This window comes from Bos mutus, chromosome 16, assembly GCF_027580195.1.
Source record: "Bos mutus isolate GX-2022 chromosome 16, NWIPB_WYAK_1.1, whole genome shotgun sequence".
NCBI classification, from domain to species: Eukaryota; Metazoa; Chordata; class Mammalia; order Artiodactyla; family Bovidae; genus Bos; species Bos mutus.
In genome coordinates, this window is record NC_091632.1 from 3,782,093 (window position 1) to 3,798,241 (window position 16,149).

General features: G+C 53.8%; 1 protein-coding gene across 2 annotated transcripts in view; it reads left to right on the plus strand.

The window, feature by feature from the left end:
• RASSF5 (Ras association domain family member 5) overlaps positions 1-16,149 on the plus strand; it is a 73,093-nt gene extending 56,944 nt beyond the window's left edge. The window contains exons 3-6 of one of the 2 annotated variants that reach the window (XM_070384590.1): positions 9,707-9,817; positions 10,852-11,149; positions 11,962-12,077; positions 13,644-16,149. In XM_070384590.1, coding sequence (XP_070240691.1) covers positions 9,707-9,817; positions 10,852-11,149; positions 11,962-12,077; positions 13,644-13,796 — 678 coding nt within the window. In that variant the 3' untranslated portion in view covers positions 13,797-16,149. The remainder of the gene's footprint in view (positions 1-9,706; positions 9,818-10,851; positions 11,150-11,961; positions 12,078-13,643) is intronic. The other variant, XM_014476969.2, reaches the window with a different exon arrangement.

Genomic DNA, 16,149 nt, shown 5'->3' on the forward strand with positions numbered 1-16,149 from the left:
ACAGGGACCTAGAAGGAAATCCAGTGAGGAAAACTAACTGAAAAACAGACTTTCTCATGTCCTAGAAACTCTTGAGGGCACAAGAGAATGACCCAAGGGAAAATTCCTGTGGCCACTGAAGCAGAATGGGTGTCACCCCATTCTGCCTGGATTCACACTTTAGACCTCTGAGCTACAAAGAGGGGCCTGCTTCATGAAGGCCCAGGAGAGGGGAGAACAGAAGTGGAAGGAGTTTGCATCATCCACCCTTGGATATAGAGTCCAGGCATCTCCTCTTTCTAGTTACTGTCCCAGGAGTAAGCAGATGGTTAGCCGTGCAGCAGGAATCCTCTGGGCCCCTTAGACGACTCTGGAGCCTTTCATTTCCCTAGATCTGTTTTTGGGGTTTGGTGTGCACGTGCATGTGTGTGTCATATTGCTTCTTGGTGTTTTATTCATTAAGCAAATATTTAATGGCCCCTCCTGTGCGCCAGGTGCCGTTCTAGGAACTGTGTCTGTGAACAAGGCCGTCTCTGCCCTCACGAAGCTTCTGTTCTGTATCCAAGCTGCAGGGAAGTGTGCTGATCTTGAGCAGAAGCCAGCACCCCTGTGTCCAGGCCAGGCCGGGGTGGGGCAGGGGCAGGGCCTGTCTGGAGCCCCTCCCGGGTGGAGTGCAAGGATGCAGCTTTACGGAGGACGGAAGAACAAGCAGTGTCCTGGGCCCACAGGAGACAGAGGAAGAGAGGGAGCGAGGCCCTCTAGGACTGAGAGGGGGTCCCAGGGGCTAGGGTTTGCCCAGGACTCTCCTGATTTTGCACTGGAAGTCCCACATCCTGAGAAAACTCAGTCCCAAGCAAACTGGGATAGCTGGTCACCCTACCTGGGACTCGAGCTGAAGACACCCCCTGCTTATCCAGGGGCCTGAAATATTTGAGGCGCCCACAGAAATATTTTCATTCCTTTTAAAATCAGGAGGAAAAAATGAATTTTTAAGTTGAAGGAAGTACTTTATGACATTAATGTATTTGTTCTTATACCAATTGGAACATATAATTTCCAATACCTTTTTTATGGAGAAAGGGGCCTACAGCCCTGAAGAGGAAAGTAGATATCCAAGAGTCATAATGTGGGCCAGACTGAAAGGCCTGTCAGGGGTCCAGGGTCAGAGGAAGAAGACTCCACGTCTTCTTGGGGGAGGATCAGTCCCCACAGCCAAACTTCCCTTTGCCCTCCAGGTGTATGCTACTGATCTTGCTGGCGGGTACCATGGCTGTGTGCCGGCTGCCATTCATTGAGCGCTTACTATGTACTTACACTGTGCTAAGCGCTTCCAGACGTGCGATCCCAGTCCATCTCTGCAGTAAATGTGTAAAGAAGACCTGCTTACCTGCATTTCTCAGGCAAAGCAACCTGAGTCTCAGTGAGATTGACTTGCCCACGTTCACAGACGACCAAGGGTATGGCTGGCAGAAGCCAACCTACGGCCAGATGTGCCGGCAGCATGGCTCAGTGGGTAGCAACATACCCCTCATTATTTTGAGGACTAAATGAGATTATGACCGTGAACCCTGAGAATGCCTCACTAAGATGATGAGGTAACTGCAGGCCTGAATTGAAATGCCTCAGCTCCCAGGCACAGGGCTCTCCCAGCCTCCTGCATGGGGCTCCTGCTACTCCAGACGGCCTGCTCCTGCGTGTAGACTGAGAGGGCTGTGTGAAAACACGAGGGATGCCGGGATGGCTCTGGGACATGCTGGCAGCCCAGAGTCCACGGGCAGGACCCCCCTACACTCGGAGCTGGGCTGGGCTGCCTGGGTTGAACCCAGGCTGGTCCCAGCTCGTGCCATGCTTCTTCTGGTGTCCACAGGACATGCGTCTCTGTCTCCCCTCCTCCGATAACCCCTGGGCTCCAAGGATGGGTGCACATGTCCCAAGGTGCCTTTCACAGCCCCCAACCCACGAGCAGTTCAATCAGTCACTGTTGACTGACTGTCCACATGGACCATCTGCTCCATATTTTGTCTTTGGTGACTTCAGTCTCTTTCTAGTTTCCTTCTGTTTTGTTTTTTTTTTTTTTTTAATTGCTTCTCCTCTATATCCCCCCAAAGCAACTCAAATTCCACATGGTTCTGCTTGTTCTGCTTGTTAGGCTTCCCTGGTGGCTCAGAGGGTAAAGAATCTGCCTGCAATGCAGGAGACCCAGGTTCAATCCCTTGGAGTTGGGTTGGGAAGATCCCTTGGAGAAGGAAATGGCAACCCACTCCAGTATTCTTGCCTGGAGAATCCCATGGACCGAGGAGCCTGGCAGGCTACAGTCCATGGGGTCACAAAAAGTCAAACATGACAGAGCAACTGACGCATGCTTCCTTCCTATTCCCCTTTTGGGAATAACCTGTCAGGGACCATAGTTTAGGAGTTTCTGGTTCTTTTATTTCGGAACACTGGACAGCTCCATAGAGGGACTTGTGAGAATCAACCCACTGCCATGGGTGAGGCTGGGAACCCAGCTCATCAGGACCTGTGGTGAAGCTCCACCAGCTTCCTCTTTCCCGTTTGATTTAGGCTATCACAAAGGGGCCAGTGAGCCTTCAATGTGACCAGGACATCGAGCAGGGTGTTCTGAACCCAGCCCAGCCGGCAGGTGCCCACTCCTTTCCTTCAGAGGTTCCTTCTTAGGATGAGCTGAGTTGAGACCCCAGGGTTGGGGTCAGGCTGGCTGTGGGCAGCAGACCAGAGCGGAAGGTGTCTATAGGTGGTCATTCCCCTGCAGCGGCTGCCAGAGGCTCTCTTCCCAGACAGAGGCTGGAGATGGTTTCCACCCAAGGGGCACAAGAACTGCTGCTGACAGATTTGCTAAGAGCTAAGAAAGAGGAAATGTGGCAAAGGCTCATGGTGACCAGCTTCCGGGAGAGTTTTTGTTTTGCTTTCTTGAACTGTGTGACTTCAGAAGCTGTGGACCTACTCGAACTCGGGCAGCGTGGGGTCTGGCAGACACATAGAGAAGCCAGTGGCAAGGAAGGAGCAAAGTCAAGTCAGGGAGAAACGCTGGGCAGGTTCTGAGCGCGGCCGTAGACCCGTCATCACTGCTGCAGCTCGGACCATCCAGCCCCAGCGCTCCTCGAAGAGGCCCCCAGCCCACACCCAGTTCTCTGAAACAGAAGAGGAAGCAGTGATGAAAGAAACCACCCTGTCCCACCTTCTGTGTAAAATCTTAGTGTTGCAGAGGGGCCTTAGAGCTTCTCTGGTCTGGCTTCATGATTTCACAGGTGAGGAAACTGAGGCCCTGGGAGGAGAAGTGACTCACCAGAGGTTACAGATCATTTGATGGTCTTGTGTTCATCCTCAGCGAGAAGCTGCCAAGAGCTGACAGCTTCCCACACAGCCCACACCTTCTCGGCATGTGCCCCTCGCAGCGCAGGTCGGTGTGAGGTGCTCCTGGTCCTGGCTGGTGTCCTTGCCGGGCTGAGTACCAGCTTAGCTAGTCCACTCTTTCCCTGCCACTCAATCAGCAGGTATTTATTTATCTGTCATGCCCTTGGAGGTCAGCCTAGTTATCTCCACTGAGCCCCTGCAGGGGCTGCAAAAGAAGACTAATCCTCAGATGTCACATCTGACTCCCTCCAGGGAGTGTCTAACTGGAGAGTTGAGATTAACACATGTGGAACAATAATTAAACAATAAAAGGCAGTGCATAATTCGATGCTGAAGTAGCCATACAGGCTGTGAAGGCACCTCCCCAGGTTCTTGGAGTGGTGGAGGTAACGTTAGTAGGCAGCTGCAGAGGTCCATGGCATGTGGGGATTTGCAGGTTTGCTATGACGGGAATCTGAGGCTTTGAGGTCATGGGGCTGGTGTCTGAGAGTGTCTCTGAGCCAGTGGTGAGCGTGCCTGCACCTTTCCTCAGCCAGCTTGCTACCTCCTCATGAGGGAAGGGTGGAGAGAGCGAACTCCGATAAAGTGAAAAGCCTTTGTCTAGTGAAGTTGCCAGAGGCCCATCCACTGGTGGTGGGCGGAAACACACTGCAGACAACCATGCTATCAGGAGAAAGTTGAGGACCAGTTCAAACCTGTATGTGCCTTTCTCCATTGGGGAATTCAAGTGTCGGGGATCTAAGAGATGAGGAGAGCAGAGAATGAGGAGATCACAGCAGGCCCGAGAAACGTCCTACACAGAGAAGATGGAGCTAGGGGAGATGAGGGTTGTGAATTCTAGGCAGAGAGACCACACAGACAGCAGAGTAGACCAGAGGTGGCAAGCCACTGTCCGTGGGCCAGAATCCACAAATAAAGTTTTATTGAAACTACACTCATTCTGTGATCACTGTCCGCTACCACGGCAGAGACGAGTCGCAATGGAGACTAGATAAACTGCAGAGCCTGAAATATTTGCTGCCTGGCCTTTACAGAAAATTTGCTAAGCACTAGTGTAGAGAAAGGAATGAACAAACCCTTTGGCACAGGGGCCAGTCTAAAGGGAGTGCTCCAGGAAAGTGAGAAATGAGGTTGGCTCACGGAGGTGGGACTCTGTATTCCTGGAGTAATAGAGCGCATGTCTTTGGATGGGTTCGATCATTTCCAGGATGCCCCCTATTTCATTTGGCTTTACCTTTACTTCAGTATGAGACAATAAATGATTCACAGAGATGAGGAACCTAAGGCTTAAAGACACGCTCAAATTCTCTCAAGATCGCTTTGTTAGCAGTGGGAGTCAGAATCTGAACACAGGCTCATGCTCATCCTGTAGGTGTTGCCTAAGCCTCTAACCTGTGCCAAGCTGGAACTCAGCTCTGGGATTCCAGGGTGGAGAAGAGGGGTGCTTCTCTCACAGAACTCAGTCCAGATTGCAGTGCCAGACTCACCGCACTGTAATTCCTAGCAGAAAGTGAGACTGTTTTCTCCCCACATGGCAATGGGGCCATTGCAAGTTCTTGAGCAAACATTTATTATCTGCTTCGTGCCCAGGGCCATCTGGCATAGAGCAGAGACCTACGTATGGTGTAAGTCATTAGGGAGCTTCAGCCTAGTTGGGAAGAAAAACCAAGCTGGGTGGTCTCCTCGGAGGTTAGTATAAGTAGATGGGATTTAAGTGCAGAACGGTGTAGTGTTAGCTTTGGATGTAGGTTAGCTTTAACCTTCCTGGGTTAAAGCTGTTTCCTCATGTGTGAAATGAGCATAATAAGTGTATATTTCTCATGAACTTGTGGCGAGAGTGAAATGAGCCAACAGGACAGGCTAAGTGAGAACAGTACCTGCACAGAGCTAGCCAGTAAATAACAGTAAAGCATCGTTGTTATCATTCAGGGCTGAGATGATCAGAGAGGCCTTAAGAGCTGAGGGACTTTAGACAGGAGTAAGATGGTGAATGCAGTGTGCAAGGAGAGGCGGATGAGTTTAAAAACAGGAAAAGTGAAATTTCTGGCAAAAAAAATGTGGTTTGTGTGATTTAGGTCCAGAAGAAAAAAAAGGCCTGAATGTATCTGACGGCTCTAGCAGGTTCTCCTCAGCCCACTCCTCACTCTGGGGGTCCCCCGCGTTGCTGGGGCTTTGTGGGCCTCCGTGTGTTCAGCAGGGGAGACTAAAAGCCACCAGCTTCACTCAGCGTCTTCTCAGCTCACTGGGTCACTTCTCAGTGACCCAAATTAAGACTTTATATCATTGATCGAAATGCAAGATTAGCCGGTGTTTGGGTTTTTTCTTAAAGTAAACTTCAGCTTGGGGTAAATCTGCTCTGAGATGGGCCCCAGACCACCAGAGGATGGTCCTCTCTTCTTTTGGTGTGATGGCTACTTAAACTGAAAAGTTTGAGGATCACTGTCTCAGGATGAGCCTCTACTCTGAGGCCTAGCACCCAGCCTCTTCACCTGGCTGTGCCCCAATAACCCTGAGAGTTGAGAGAGGACACTGTCCTTTCCATGGCTTAGGGCCTAGGAACACAAATCTGCTTTCACCAGTGCCCTGGATGTGCTGGGTGCATTAGGAACAGCTCAACCATCTGCCACCCATGCCAGGAGCTTCATCAGAGCATCCGTGCCAGAGACACCGAGATGTGTCAGCCTCCTGGGAGAGACACCTCGCAGGACAATGCCTGTATTTTTAAAACCATAACAGAGTCAATTTCCCATTCTGTCTCCATCTTGGGCCACCCCCGGAAACAAAACTGTCTGGTTTCTAGCTTCGTAGCCATAGATATAGGCAAATCTTTCACTTTGAGGATCTGAGAATTCGGCAGGTGAATAGAAAGTGGGGTCTTTGACTTACCTTCTGAAGACTGCAGACACTGGATATTGCCTTCTCGGTAAACCCTGGGGGCGGTGGATACCTGTGGGTGCCAAAGTGTTAACCCTGCAGCTGGATGGGGACCCTGGAGGTCTGAAATTGCCTGGGAGTTCTTCTCCAACACTGCTGCACATTAGCATCGCCTGGGAGATTTTTAAAATCCGTCTGCCCAGGCTGCACCCCAGACCACTTAAATCAGAACCTCCAGGAGGGGGCCCAGGTGTTGCTGTGTTTCTGAGGCTCCCCCAGAGGAGTCCACGTGCCGCAAGTTGAAGAAGCACTGGTCTAGATTTTCTGCCCTCTCTGGAATGGGAAAGGGGAGCGGACGGTGCTGGCTATGGCTGGCTGACTGGCTGCTTCGGGAGCTGATTCATTCAGTCCACGGGTTAGATCTTGCCTGCCAGCCCTGGTGTGGGCAGCAGCCTGGGATGCTGCCGTCTGAGGCTGGGAGATCGAGCGTGCCGGCCAGACAGGGCTCCTGGCACTCCCGGATGGGGCGGAAGGCAGGACGGCTGTCTTCTGCGTCAGTCCTGCAGAGGGTGCCCACAGCCGCTTGCGTCACTTCCCCAGGTTTGTGGTGGGAAGCGGGGGATAGATGGTCTGCTGATGGGAAAGAGAACAGGAAGGAAAATCTTTAGGTTAAGTCCGCTCTGACTCTTACTGTTCAAAAATAGGCTGGAATACTGGCCTTTGAAAGCCATGATGCGGCTGCCCTTTCTAACAGGGAAATGGCTGTAGCTCATTTGGAAACCAAGAGAGATCTTCTAGGAGCTGCTAGAGTTTTCTCTCCATCACTTAGCTCTTTTTTATAGAGGAGCCTGAGAAGGCTGTTAACCCCTAAGGAGCAGGAGCCTGCATGTTTCATAGATGAAAGGAATACAGCGTGTGTAATAATAACTGGATGCTGGCCTTTCTGACTGGAAGTTCTCAGAGGGCAGCAGGCGCACCCGGTCCCATAGAGAGGTGCCCAGCGGGCTGGGGGCTGGGGTGAGGTCTCCAGGAACCAAGTGGGGAGGGACAAGGAATGAGATGCTTCACTGTGAGGGTCCCTGGGGAGCAAGTCGACAGCGAATGAAGACAGATGTGCAGCTCACACCAGCTGCTACTCCCCTCCAGCAGAAGGGAGTCCCCCAGGGACTACTCCTCCTGGGTGGTCCTCGATGGACCTGTCCCAGGGATCTGAGTGGCCACATAGGAGAAGGGCGAGCCCTTTCCTGGAATCCTGGTGCTTTTCGCTGGGAGACAGGAGTCCCTCCTTGACATCTTCTCGGGTGACACGGTGGCCCCAGGTCCTGAGGCTTCTGGGGACCCACCAATCAGATACACCTTAGCTGAACATTTCACAGGTCAGTAATGTATCGGTCTTGGTGAGGAAGCTGCTCATCCCCGCCTCAGAGCGTGGAATTTCAGTGATCACTGTGGGGGCGGCAGATGTGGGCTGTCCTGGGGTGACCACATGGTGAGAAGAGCACCGTCAGGCAGACTTGACGGGCTGGGTGACAGGCCCCACGCAGATGCTTACTAGCAGTGGGACCACACACGCGTTCCTTAACGCGTCTGAGCTTCTGTCTGTAACCTTTAAAATAGGAACAGCACATTTAGTGTGTAGGAGATAGTGTGTGGATGCACAGTGCTCTTCTGACCAGCCTCCTCAGAGAAGAGTACAGAGAGGGGCAGACAGGCCCGCGGAAGACGCTGTGATGGAAAAAGGGTGTCAGCGCATCTCCGCGCTGAGGGCCGGGTGTGGGAGGCACGCCAGCTCCCCCCCCAGCCCGAGCTTGATGTCTTACCGGCCCTGTGGGGTTGGAAAGTGCGAGCAGGAAGTGAACGCGTCCTGCTCAGTGTGACTTGTCTCCCACGGGCTGGTGAGACGGGCAGCTCTGCCCCAGGAATCCGACCTGTTCAGCTGGGTGATGCTGTGATGGCAGCATGGCTGTGAAATTCCCCAGCCAAAGCAGACAGACGCCCACAGGTTGGTGCTGCATGATGGCAGCCAGGAGACAATGATCGCCCTCTGGGCTTCAGTTTCCTCATTTGCCAAAGGAGAATCCCAACCCGCCCTGGGGTCCACTGGGTTTCTGAGACAGGCAAATTCTAGGCCGATTTCGACATGCCTGTTTATTCCTGCAAACTGTGGCTCCCGCACGCTCAGCTGCCCAGGAACAACATGAAGACAAAGCTAGGAGGGTGGGCGGCAGCGGACTCGAGAGAAACTCAGGGAACTGACAAGCGGATAGAGCTGCTGAGACCCCAGAATTCTCCCCGGGACACTGAGCTTCACGTCCTCAGCTTCATTCTTCCTGCAGGGGGTCTGGGGCAGGGGTGCGGTCAGAAGAATCCATTGTGGTGTCGTGGGAAGAACGCAGCAGAACAGAGTCCCTTTTAGCTCTGCAGACTGTAGGGCTGGAGGCACGTTCCTAACCTCCTCTGAGTCTCGGTTGTCTCACCTGTGAAATGTGGGTGATAAACTCGATCTTGCAGTTTGGTTCTGAGGATTAACTGAGACAATGCATACCGAGCACTTGGCACAGAGGAGGCTCTCGGTAAACCCAGGCCAACCCTGAGCCCCAGCAGAGAAGCGTCATCCCCTCGGTTATCAGAGAAGGCTGCACCCCCTGCTCCCACCAGTTGTGCATTCGTTTGATAAATACGCATATGTGTGTGTGTGTGTGTGTACATATGTGTGTGTATATGTGTGTGTGTGTATTAGTTGCTCAGTCGTGTCCAACTCTTTGAGACCCCGTGGTCTGTAGCCCGCCAGGCTCCTCTGTCCGTGGGATCTCCCAGGCAAGAATACTGGAGTGGATTGCCATTTCCTTCTCCAGGGGACCTTCCCAACTCAGGGATCAAACCCGGGTCTCCCGCATTGCAGGCAGATTCTTTCCTGTCTGAGCCACCAGGGAAGCCCTGGGGCCTGAGCTGATGTCCGTGTGCCCTTGGCCCACTCGGCGTGGAAGAACTGCTGTCGTTCCCTTCAGCACACGCTGGGACCGTGTGTGCACGCCTCTCTCCAGCTGTATTGTTACTTCTTTGAGGAGACGACTACGGCTTGCGTGTCTTTGCGTCTCCCATAGCATCTGAATGCATCTTTCCGTAGCAGCCCTCAATGAGCAAAACAGCTTTGCCGACTCAGCAGATTCATACCCAGTGCCTATGTGTCCGTCTTGCAACAAGCCTGAAGAGTGGGGTATGGCCCCCATTTCACAGGCGAGGGAGATTGGCACCAAGAAAGGTTTCAGCCACTTCCTGGGGGTAGCCGGCCAGGCAGTTACCACAGCTGGCATTTGACCTTCGACTGTTCTCAGCCTGAGTCCATCCCATTCGCTCCGTGGTTCTGGTGCTTACTTACTCTTGGTTGGAGAGGCCTTTGGGTGGAAGCGGTCACTCCCTTTCTCATCCTGAGAAGCATGTGTGATACATGTGTCCACCCTCACATCTGTGTCTGTTCCAGAATGACTGTAAGCCCCCCGAGGAGCCTCAGCGCCCGCCCACTCTGCAGGAGATCAAGCAGAAGATTGAGAGCTACAACGCCCGGGAGAAGAACTGCCTGGGCATGAAGCTGGTGAGCATCTGCGCCCACTCCCCATCCCTGCCCCACCTCGCTCACACCCCCTTCCCCCTCGGAATCCTGGGGCTCCCCTCCCCGGGACGGCGCTCCCCTTTCTTTGGGGCTCTGGAGGCCTCCAGGCTTATGTGAGGCCAAGACCTGGGCTGTCCATGCTCTGGGGAAACAGATTGGGGTATGGAATGAGACCCAGATTCCGTCTCTGGCTCTTTCTCTAAATTGAAGCTTTGGGAAACCTTAACCTCTCTGAGCTTCAGTATAAAATACGTTAGGGCCCACGTGTCAAAGCACATGTAGGCTATGCAGGTGACTAGGGGCCCAGGAAGCCCTAGGCAAGGGGAGCAGGCAGCCCTCCCCTTCTTGATCCTCACATCCTGTGCCTGGGGCAGCCTGCCTGAGTGTGCAGAGCTCTGAGGGAGGAGGGCACCAGCTTCATGCTGGTTCAGAGAGGCCATCTTCAGGGAGACGCTGGAGGAGCCCTGCCCCCTGCTGGTGTTTGCTGGCAACTGGCTCTTTGGGGCGTCAGCCGAATGGACGCCAGAACAATCCAGTCGCAGAGGTACTGGGGTTTAAGCCTCGAGGGTTTTAGAGAGAGATGGAGGAGGAAATTCAGTGCCCTGGTTCTCCGAGGATCTTATCACAGAGCTCCTCCTTGGTTTGGAGGGGACGACCAGAAGGGCCACTCCAGACCCTGCCTCTTGGCCTGGGGACTCAGCAGAAGCAATCGCCCCATCTGCCTGGTGGCAGGGGATTTGGGGCAAGCAGCGTGAGCCCCTGGGGAGGGGAAGCCGCAGCAGTAGCTAGGTCCTGCGGGCCTTCTCCTGCCGCTGCCCTGCCAGCATCCCTAGGTCAGCAGAGGCGGGGTGGGGGTGTGAAACTCAGGGAGGCAGGTGGTGCGGGTGTGGCTGGGATGGCACTGCCTCAGGAAAGGCCTCTGCAGCCCGGCGGGTCTGGAGCCCCGGCCCGAGTGGCAGGTGGGACATCCGGCGAGACAGGCCCGCCCTGACCGCACCCAACCTGCGCCCTGGCAGAGCGAGGACGGCAGCTACACGGGCTTCATCAAGGTGCACCTGAAGCTGCGGCGGCCAGTGACGGTGCCCGCCGGGATCCGGCCCCAGTCCATCTACGACGCCATCAAGGACGTGGACCCGGCGGCCGCCACGGACAAGCGCACTTCATTCTACCTGCCGCTCGACGCCGTCAAGCAGCTGCACATCAGCAGCAGCACCACGGTCAGCGAGGTCATCCAGGGGCTGCTCAAGAAGTTCATGGTCGTGGACAATCCCCAGAAGTTCGCGCTCTTCAAGCGGATACACAAGGATGGGCAAGGTAGGAGCGAGCGAACTCCCCCCCAGAAACTACCCTTTTCGACTCTGGCTGGGCGAGGCCGGTCACACTTGAGCGGGAGGGGTGGGCTTCTAGTGGCGCCTGAGCCCAGCCTCCCGTGTGGCGTCAAGTCTGCGCACGGACCGCCCACCGTGCCCCTCCCTTCACACGTGGCTGCAGGAAACCCACCCCTGGGCGTTCACTTCCTAATCTGTGGAATGGGACCACTCCCTCGAACGTTTGGGGTGATGACGTGCATGGAAACACGCTTCCCACCCTAGCAGACTCCGAAGGTACCAGTTGTTACCCTTTATTCCTGCCAGGCGCCTTTCGTTAGGTTGAAAGGATGGCTACAAACACCCCTGCATCCCAATCGGTCCCGGCCATCCTGAGCCCCTGCCCGTCTACTCCAAGGCGAGCCCAGCCCCCTCTCTTGGTTTGCAGTGCTCTTTTTTTCTTTTTTGTTTTTTTGAGTTTATTTGTCTTACTGTCATTTTGAACCTAAATCAATTAAGAATTTTCCCTTCCTCTAGGAAGGAAAATAGTTCTCTATTTGTAGACTGAGTAGTTTTTTAAATTTAATTAATTTATTTTAATTGGAGGCTAATTACTTTACAATATTGTGGTGATTTTTGCCATACATTGATATGAATCAGCCATGGGTACACATGTGTTCCTCATCCTGAACCCCCTCCCACCTCCCTCCCCATCCCATCCCTCTGGGTCATCCCAGTGCACCAGCCCTGAGCACCCTGTCTCATGCATCGAACCTGGACTGGCGATCTGTCTCACATATGGTAATATACATGTTGCAGTGCTCTTCCAGAAACTCTCCATCGCTGACTGCCCCCTCTACCTGCGCTTACTCGCCGGGCCTGACACGGACGTCCTCAGCTTTGTGCTAAAGGAGAACGAAACTGGAGAGGTGGAGGTAGGTCCGGGCGCCTCCGCCTGTTGTGCAGACCCAGCCCACGGGGCTTGCCTCGCTGGGTGGGCGTGGTCCTCACCCCCCAGTGCAGCTGGAGGCCGCCCTGCAGCTGCTGAGCTGGGGCGAGTGTGGCCCAAGGTCAGCGCTTGTCAGGATTGTTTGTAAGCGCTCTCGGGGAGCAGGTCAGGGCCTGTCTGGCAAGGCCTGTGGAAGGACAGAATTCCATGTGCCTACTTCTGAACAGTCAGGGTGGAGGGGTGCTGAGAACCTCCCTGTGTTCCACCCAGATTTTCGCTCCTGAGGATGTCCCAAGGTCCAGCAAGCTCCAACTCTGGGCTCCCCCAGGCATGGGTACTGTTGACTCAGTTCTCTCTCTAGTTCTTGAAAACAGACCTCACTACCTCAAGGGAAGCATCCAGCCTGTGGTGTGAAGTGGGGTGAAACCCAGCTGGTGCTCCCCGCGTTCTGGGGTACCTGGGATGGCAGTGGGTGCATCTTGCAGTCTGTCACATGGCCTTCAGTGCAGGCCTGGGGTTTGCAGAAGCAGTCTTGGGGGCCACTGTGGAAATTTGGGGGATCTAGGCCTGTCTTTTTCCAGCCTCCACCAGGAAGCTCTGCTCTCCCTCTGTTTGACAGAGTGGGAGGTTTTGTTGGGACAGTATTCCACAGAAACTGTTTGAGTGTTGCTGGCCCCATGGGAACCTCACAGGCCTGGGGTTTAGAGGCCTGGCTTCTCGTTCAAGTTTTGCGGCTGTAAGCTCTGTGATCGTGGTTCCCTCTGTGGACTTGAGCTTTCTCATTTCTCCAATGTGGAGATTAAACCAGATAAACCTTGATGTTCCGTTGTGCTCAACGAGCCTAGGAGTCAAAGTCCCTGACCCCACGGGGATGTCAGTTCCCGGGTCAGCCAGGAAAAGCCAGACTTGCCTTCTGTCCTGAGAAGCCATGTCCCGCCAGCCAGGCCCAGGCCCGCCAGGCCCTGCAGAGCTGTGCAAGTGACTCATCTCATTATCTGCGCTGCCAGCCGCGGGAGGCGGACACCCTAATTCCACGGCAGATGAGGAAACAGCTGAGAAGGGTGGAGTTCTGTGCTGAGGGTCACACGGCGGAGCCAGGCTGACGCCCAGTCTCCTGAGTCCAAGCCCAGCTCCCCTCCAGATGTCACTCTGAGGACTGCATGCTGGGGACCCGTTGCTGGTCAGCCCCAAAGCAGACAGCTCCAGGCGGTCACCAGGGTCTCAGGCAGCTCCAGCATCACGGTTAGGATCTCAGCTGCTACCGAGAAATTTAAGATTATTGATTCTCCAATGAATAAGGCCGAAGCCAATAAAATACAGCATAAGCCAATCAAAACAGGGCTTATGGTCTACTAATTCTCAGCCAGAAGATGCCAGGATTTGAAATTCTGTTGCTGGTATGGCATGGAGACCTCAAGCTTTGTTCATCACACCTGCCTATTCCGTAGCAAGCGGTGTGAAGGGGGAGCTGAGCTGGCAGGGCCCCTCCGTCACGCGATGTCTAACCTGTCTCCTGTTCTCTCTCTCCCCCAATCTCCCTCTCGCCACCCAGTGGGACGCCTTCTCCATCCCTGAGCTCCAGAATTTCCTAACGATCCTGGAGAAAGAGGAGCAGGACAAGGTCCAACAAGTGCAGAAGAAGTACAACAAGTTCAGGCAGAAACTGGAGGAGGCCTTGAGAAAATCCCAGGGCAAACCTGCCTAGCCAGTCCGGCCTCCCCTTCTCCCGAAAGCCCACGGATTTAATTTTTATTATTAATTATTATTTTGCAACAGACACTTTCTCAGGACACCTCTGGTGGGTGCATCTGTGCCTGCCCATCAGCTCCAGATGTGGCATGACGCCTCTGGCGGCCACGTGTGCGTGCAGGCGCGGGGCCTCCCCGTCGCCATCTGTGCCTCTGCACATCACCCCAGAGTAGCACGCTCGTGTGCAAGATCGGCCGCCTCGTCTCGCCATCTGCAAGCCTTCCGCAAACCAAATAGCTGCCTCTCCCTACACCAGCTGGCAAAGCAAAGGGTTTTAGAGATATGTTCTTTCTCTGGCCTTTAGTCTTCAATTCGTTTCTTATTTGCCATCCACAGTTTCTTTATTTATGAGTCCAGAACTGTAGCATATTCCTTTAGCAGTTCTGAGCTAAGCCTCTGAAACAGGACAGTGCTCATAGAAGAATTGTCCTGGGACTTCCCTTGTGATCCGGTGGCTAAGACTCCAAGCTCCCAATGCATGGGGCCCAGGTTCGATCCCCAGTCGGGGAGCTAGATCCCACACGCCTCAACTAAAACATCTCGTGTGCTACAACTAAGACCCTGTGCAGTCAAATAAATAAATATTTAAAAAAGAGAATTTTCCCCCACCATCCTCAGGTGCCCGTTGCTCATGGGTAAGGGATGGTCATAAAGCTACTGGCCCCAGAGGCTTGGGTCAGAAGCACCAAAGCTGAGGTTGCCTGAGAGATTTCCAGAGAAGCTGCAGCTGGCCCTGGCCCTGATGGCCCAAGTCTGTACATGTGTAAACCCAAAGGCATTTATATCTGTGTGCATGTGGTCTTCAGCCACACCTTCGTCAGCTCTGTTTTTAAGTTGCAGTTTTGAATTTAATATTGCCATCATCCTCATTGTTTCCACTAAGGGGAAACCAGCCATTTAACCATTTTTAAAGTCTCCTGCTGAGAGCGGAAATCAGACAGTCGAAGCCAAAACGTGTTGCAGGTAAACGAGTCCAAGCTGTCTTTAGGCCTCCCCAGCTAGCGGCCACGGGCCTGGCTGCCTCGGTTCTCCTCCAGCCTCCAGGACCACCTCGCCCCTCCCTCTGGACACTGGGATCTCCAAGTGCTGCCAGAGGAGCTGCCTTGATTACAGAGTGGGGTGCCCTCCAACTCAGCCAACTTGGGACTCCTTCGTGGTCTGAAGCGTTGTCGGCCGTGGGGCTGGCCTCCTGCTGACCTCAGTGCCTTTTGTTTTTGGAGAAGGTCAGGAACCCGGGCCTTTGCTTGAGGCTCTGCTGCTGGCTTGCTCCTGCCAGGAAGTGGACCACGGCATTGTGGGACAAGGACAGGGCAGCCTGCCCCCCAAGCATGGGATGAGGGTCACAAAGTTCCTGCCCACCTAAGGTCCTGGGCCCTGACTTCCTAGAAGTGAGGTCAAACCGCCTGGACAGGGTGGATCAGATTCCCGACTCTACATCTGTACTGACTCCTTGCTTAGGTTCAAACCTAAAACCAGCCAAACAATTCGAGCCAGGAGCCAGGATGGCAGAGACACTCCAGGGCAGAGGGAGAAGGACTGTGAACTTTCAAAGTGAGGGCGGTTTTCCATTCCAGCCTCTAAGAGACCCATTTCTTCGCTGTTCTCTGCCTTCCCAAGTCCTTGGGTCGATTCAAGCCCGTGCTTCTTTGTGTAGCCTCACAAGTCTCTTCCCCGAGTCCACCTGGCCCCTGATCCTAGAAGGAATACAGCACCTTCATCGTGCACACTTCGTGTTCTTCAGAGCTGCAAAAACAGGATGAGCTAAGCAGCTCAAATAGATGTTTTCCATCATAAAAACCCTAGTTATCTGCCATCTCCTGCTCAGCCTTATCACTTCCCTCCCTTAAAATCCCGTCTCCCTGCTGTGGGCGGGCACAGCACCCTCTCCTCCACGCTGCATGTCTGTAACATGAACAGAAGGCACGCTGCTGCAACCGCTGTGAATGCTGCTGAGACCCCCCCTCGGATGGGGTGGCCATTTTATTTTTGAGAAGAAAAAGAAGTCATGTACATATATACATAAAGGCATATAGCTATATATAAAGAGATGGGGTGTTTATGAAATAAGAAAACTGGGAAAATTCAGACTTTATCGAAAGCACAGTTAGACCAAGGGACCCGGGCTGGGCTCTGCGCCTCCAAAACAGTAGCGAGTGGGGAGTCCCCCTCCCCTCGCAGGGTCGGCGTGGAGCGCCTCCTGCCGTTGTCTTGCGCAGTGTGTGCTCTGGGGCTGTTTTCTTCTGAAATGTCTGTCTTATATGGGTTTAAAAAAAAAGTAATAAAAGCTTGTTGCAAAAATGATTCAGACG